Source organism: Mytilus edulis, chromosome 12, assembly GCF_963676685.1.
Source record: "Mytilus edulis chromosome 12, xbMytEdul2.2, whole genome shotgun sequence".
NCBI classification, from domain to species: Eukaryota; Metazoa; Mollusca; class Bivalvia; order Mytilida; family Mytilidae; genus Mytilus; species Mytilus edulis.
This window is the reverse complement of record NC_092355.1, coordinates 60,454,485-60,460,156: the sequence shown is the minus strand read 5'-3', so window position 1 is coordinate 60,460,156 and position 5,672 is coordinate 60,454,485. Positions and strand designations below refer to the sequence as shown.

Here is a 5,672-nt window from a genome sequence, read left to right as displayed (position 1 = left end):
ATTTGATAGAGGTAGTAATCCATTTGCAATTAGTTTATATATATACAAGACGAAGATGGATTATCAATTAACTCAATAGGAACATCGTTATATCTATTAGGTAGGTCGATAAGACGAGAGCGTAACATTTTGACCTTACCGAAAAAGAGGTACTAAAAAGCGGAAGACATTCAAATATGAAGCAACATACAGAAAACTTATGCGTTATCCCAAGGGTTCCTTTGACATACAGAGTATATGGCATTCTTCCGTTATGAAGTATCGAATTCAACGTACCAATTACGACCGGACGTGCCTGTGAATTTAACATATGCACAACCTTTAAGACAATCTACTTCCGCAAAAGTTAAACATGTTCCAACGGACAGAAGAACTACAGGGATGTTCAAAATTATCTTGGTCAATCCTTATGATTGAACTAATTTGAAATTGAATCTTCTGAATAATATATTTTTAATGTTTCATTAACAAAGGAGTAATTCAAGTTGGTGAACACAATAGCAAATTTATTTAATAAAAATAACAGCAATAAAAAAGTAACAAATATTTGCAATTGGATATTAAAATATGAACAATGACAAAAATACTGAAAGAAAGAACAATATTAACAAATATTGATATAAAACAATGGTTAAAAAATTGTTTTCATAAACAATAGCACGTGCATTTTTCTCGTGCAGTAACGTTACGTCAGGTGACCATGTATAAAGTGTATCACAAGTAATAAATAAACAAAAAATATGAGTGTGTCTTACCTGAGTTATACATGTTATAACCAACAAAAGTATTAAAAGTCTTAAAACATTTTTAAATATTATAATAATATGCCCTAGCAAGATACATAAAAATCAACCTTAAGAAAAACAATAACAAAAGTAAACCTAATTTAGGTAAACATGATAACATGGTACGCATTTAACAAAAAAAATAAAAGAGTAAAACAAAAATTCTGAAAAACTTGGATCATTTTTAGAACACAAAATATTAACATTGATGAAATAGTGTCCTAGCCTATGAGAAAATCGTTTTAAAATCAAGTTACTTCCCAAATAACTGACATCTACTTTACATGTGTATATGTCTCATCCCCACTTTGAAGATGTAGATTTGGTACATATATCATAAACGTCTGACTGCTTTTGCAGTGTGAATGCGTCACTCATGACATAATTACATATATAAATCTATATTTAGAACATTACACATATAAACCTATATCTAGAACATCCGAAATTGATGAACTGTGATCGTTAACAAAAGCTATCCTGTATACTTGACTAATATGATAGATATACACTGATATTTCTATAAGGTTATTTTTGTATGTTGAAACTCTTTTTAACTTTTCTAGATTCGAGCGTCACTGATGAGTCTTTTGTAGACGTAACGCGCGTCTGGCGTATACATGGTATATGCTAAATTTAGCCCTGGTATCAATGATAAGTTTATTTAAGTGCTTTTTTCTATCACATTCTTAAAAATTTCGAAAAATATTTATCATTAAGTATGAAGGAAATCGAGAGGAAATGAGTTGGCGGATAGACACGTGAATAAATAATATACAAAGCTCTTTATTACAATGATTAGGTATGAAGGTATGAAGTATTTGAACAGAAGCTATGAAAGACTCAAATGTGCAATCAAACAATTAAGACTATTTAAGATCTGCATCGTCAAAAATAGTTATATTAGTATTTGAAACATATTACATTACTAATATATTATATTGTATTAATAACATTGTAAATCATCCCATTTTGGATCGAACCATCAAAACTTTAAACACAGAAGTACAATATGACAATAAATGCATATATTCAATTATAACAACAATACAATAGAATTTCACAAAATATAAATTTCAAAAATAGTAAATAAATTTTACTTTTTAACATTGATTTTGGCACATGATTTGGTGGTCATTTGGATCATTTTACATATGGATCCACAAAGTAATAACTTATGCGAGGTACGTTTTTACGTTTCCTGTTTCGTATCTCCTACATACGGGACATTTTCTAATTGCAGGTTGATTTGGTAATCATCGTTATCATTTTCTTTATAGAATCGCTGAAAAGTAACTTATGCAAGATAAGTTTTTACAGTTCCTTTCACATACGTCCTACATACGGGACATTTTCTCATGGCAGGAGCGCAGTCAATACAACACACAATATGTCCGCATGGTAGAAATGCAATGGATGCCTCTAGATCTAAACACAGTTTACAGAGTCGCTGGTCCCTCAATTGTCTGTTTTCCTCTATCAGATTTTCTGTATCTGAAATAAGAAAAAACAGAGTTTTTGTATTTATGTAAAATGCTCTCTTGTTCTTGTTTAATTGCTAGTTCATACTATTTTAGCCAAGAAAGAAGAAGAAAGTCAGTACTAATGTCAAATTGCAAACTCTTAATATTTAGCTTATTTTACTGTATCAATAAACAGCTGCGACATGAGCCCATGATACGCCCGTCGCTATTTGAAAGAATAAAGTTCAATAACTTCTCAATGTCATATCACAAATTCTTCATTTTATAGTTTTGAACTTACTTGCTGAAAGGTATTACCTATCAATCTGAAATATCTGTTATACTTTAATTTAGTATATATCCTTGCTTTGACAATTTAATTGTTTACAAAATTAAGAAAATAAATAGAAAGCATACCATCAAACAGTAAATTTTCCTCATTTACTGTGTTGTCTAAGCCATTGCACTGAGTACTGGTACTATCTGATTTGTGGTCACCTGCCGTGTTCGTGTTATTTTCATGTTGAGTCACGTCTGATGTGGCTCCTTGCTGTTGAGGATGAGCTTCATCATCTAGTAAAATGTGCATAACGTCTGTTGCTGATATGCTGTTCATATCTGAAATGATTATGAATAATTATATGATATTGCATATTTCATGTAAGCGATCAAAACAAGAAGTATTGCGCAGCAGCTGTGAATTTCACCAATTCTATAAACATATGTTTTTGATTCATAAAGGTGAAATATAAACTTGTTAATTTCTTCATTTCTTTTGACTAATATTGATTTCATTTTATTAATTGTGAAGTTTTGTGATAATGCTTAAGGCTGCAAATCTAAAATGCTTTTATCTTCTTATGTATCATTCGTATCATGTCGTTTTACACATCTAATAAAATTGCAAGAGTTCATACCTTTTCCGGAAGTCGTCAGATGCCGAAAAGCATTTATAACCTGTTGATCTGTATATCCCATTTCAATGACACTTCTAGCTGCAACTGTTTGTAGTATGTCAATGTGTGTTGTTCTAGTAGTAATGGTATTAACTGCAGAGGAAGAAGTTTGAGCTCTCGATGTTGTCTCTTGTGTATTTTCATTTGTTGCATTGGTTTCTCGGGCCTGAAACAGGTAAAAAGTCCATTTTAGAAATGTCAATGCTTAAAATTTAGGAGCTCGTGAATAATTATAAATGTAGCAAACTGGTATAATGATCTTTTGTGTTCTTTGGAAAGCAATCCAACGGCATGTTGCATACTGTAACTCAGAAGAACAGCAACCAACCATGTAATTGATCCAAAAAAAGAACACTATCGGAATGTACAATTTATCTACCACACATCAAATCGCATTGCACTCCATAAGAAGTCCCTGATTACTAAAAATAATTCCGATTTGGGGTTTATTTTTTTTATATATCAGGGGAGGGGGTTTCATGTTTTGCATGTAAACGGATAAGAACGTCCGTTTTTTCATTGAAATCATCTTTATGTTTGTCAAGTTGTAGTATCATAGTTATCATTTTTATCATTGATATCATAATAATTGGGATTTTTTCCATAATTTTGCTTTTATGATTTGCTTAGCAATGTACATTCGGGTTAATTGAATTGTGTTTAACATTTGTACTTACTATTTCTGCTTGTCTTTTCTGAACGGCGTTAATGAACTTTTCTCCCTTGTTTTGTTTCAGAAAAGTACATTTCGGAAACCATCTGGCATGTTCAACCCATGGATCGTCACCTGCTTCCCAGTTTCGTAGTCCTCCACCACAGAAAAAGCATCTTGTGTAATCATGGTAACCAGCAAACAGAAAACCAGCCAAAGCCATCTGACGTGGTGATTGGTCTAAATATGACGGCCAGCCTTTAAAGGAACTGATTCTAATAGTCAAGCAGGCATATTTAGGATACTTAGGCTTTTCTAGGTGTATTCCAAGTGATTCGAATTCGGTGTTATGCTGGCATGAACTGGTTTCAGTAGCATTATGGTTTTCATTGGATGTCTGTGTTTCTTGACTATTCTCGTTCCCCGTTACAGAGCTAGTTCTGTCCTTATGAGATGGTGAACGTATTTGGTTTCCTGGTCTTTCCTGTACATTGTTGCTGGTACTATTGTAAGATGAACTTATTTGTAATCTAGGTTCAGGTCTTGGTGAATCATTTTCTGACTGATTCAAACCTTGACTTGTAACAGTTGTTGTGTCAACAGTAGAATCAGTATTATTCGGAACAACCGTTGTCTGTTCTTCTTGATTTGCAGACGATGAGAATGTGGGTTCGGCTAGGAGTGCACATGATGGTGACAGTATTTTATGTATAACAACAGGATCGTCTCCCGATTTCCATCTGTCATATGTAATTCCACAGGAAAAGCACTTTGTTTTTCTTCCGTCAATGTAATAAAAACCAGTCTTAGCCATTTTAATTAGATTTATACTAATGTCTCGTGGGAAATTGCTATACGATGACACTCTCAGAAGTTCATTTGACATTGAATCGACGTGAGATACTGGCGTGTCACTTGAAAAACTCTCAAAATAAGTTCTTAAACTGAGTGGACAAAATTGTGATTTAGACTGTGTGAAAATGTGTACTCGCAATAAATCGCCAAGTACGTTGTAGCTTTCTTTATTTTTTTGTAAGCTTGATTCATTTTGAACTTTACTGACGGTGTCAATATTGTTTAAAGCAGTACCATAGCTTATTGCCGTAAACTCCTGATGGTTTATAATGTGTTCGACATTCGAAGACATTGTTTTTTCAACCATTGTTTCTAGTCTTTCTATGGTCAGTCTTAAATTTGTTGAATTTTCTTTAATTTTGGCAAATGTTTTCAGTCTATTTATAATTTCTGGTATTTGCACTGGACCCGAAAGGTTTATTTCTGAAGTCAGTTGCTGTATCTTTAAGTTCTTTCAGGTCACTGCAAACTTTTTCATATCCTTTATCATCCTCTGTGTAACTTGTCATATCAATTTTATGCGTGTCGTCAGTATCTTGTAAACACGTGCTTTCTTGTGTTAGGTCAGTTTGTACAGAACGAGAAAGCATGAGAGGCCCTTGTCCGGTATCACTAAATGATCTTTGGAATACTCTTGGTTCGCACATTCTTGAATCAATGGCTCTGGTTTGGTGTTTTCCTTGTAGAACAATATCTGAAGTTTCTGTACAAGACATAATTGCAGAAAAATCTAGAAAACAAATAGGACAATTTAAGTAGTAAAATGCATCATAATGTCAATAAAAGTGAACTAGCTATAATGCCTGTCTGTTACCATTATGAAAGAAAAAATAACCAAAACTAGCTGCTCGATCCAATCTCGTCTGTGCTTTAATGGTTTTATTTACAAATATATTTAACCACTTTTCATATCATTTAAGTTTACTATATAGAGATACTATACAATACTTTCAAAAATGGA

General features: G+C 32.6%; 1 protein-coding gene across 2 annotated transcripts; it reads right to left on the bottom strand.

Annotated features, from left to right (window-relative positions):
* Window positions 1-497: 497 nt before the first annotated feature.
* On the bottom strand, window positions 498-5,444 carry LOC139498880 (baculoviral IAP repeat-containing protein 7-like). 2 transcript variants are annotated; one of them, XR_011658036.1, is made up of 5 exons: window positions 3,882-5,444; window positions 3,166-3,370; window positions 2,666-2,866; window positions 1,458-2,279; window positions 498-1,332 (listed from the first exon to the last, which is right to left on the bottom strand). XR_011658036.1 is itself a non-coding variant. In XM_071287468.1 (4 exons), the coding sequence occupies exons 1-4, from the start codon at window positions 5,016-5,018 to the stop codon at window positions 2,083-2,085; spliced, it is 1,740 nt and encodes a 579-aa protein (XP_071143569.1). In that variant the 5' UTR covers window positions 5,019-5,444; the 3' UTR covers window positions 498-2,082. The 2 variants fall into 2 exon arrangements, 1 of the variants encoding a protein (XP_071143569.1); XM_071287468.1 differs by having other exon boundaries at window positions 498-2,279.
* Between the last annotated feature and the right edge of the window lie 228 nt (window positions 5,445-5,672).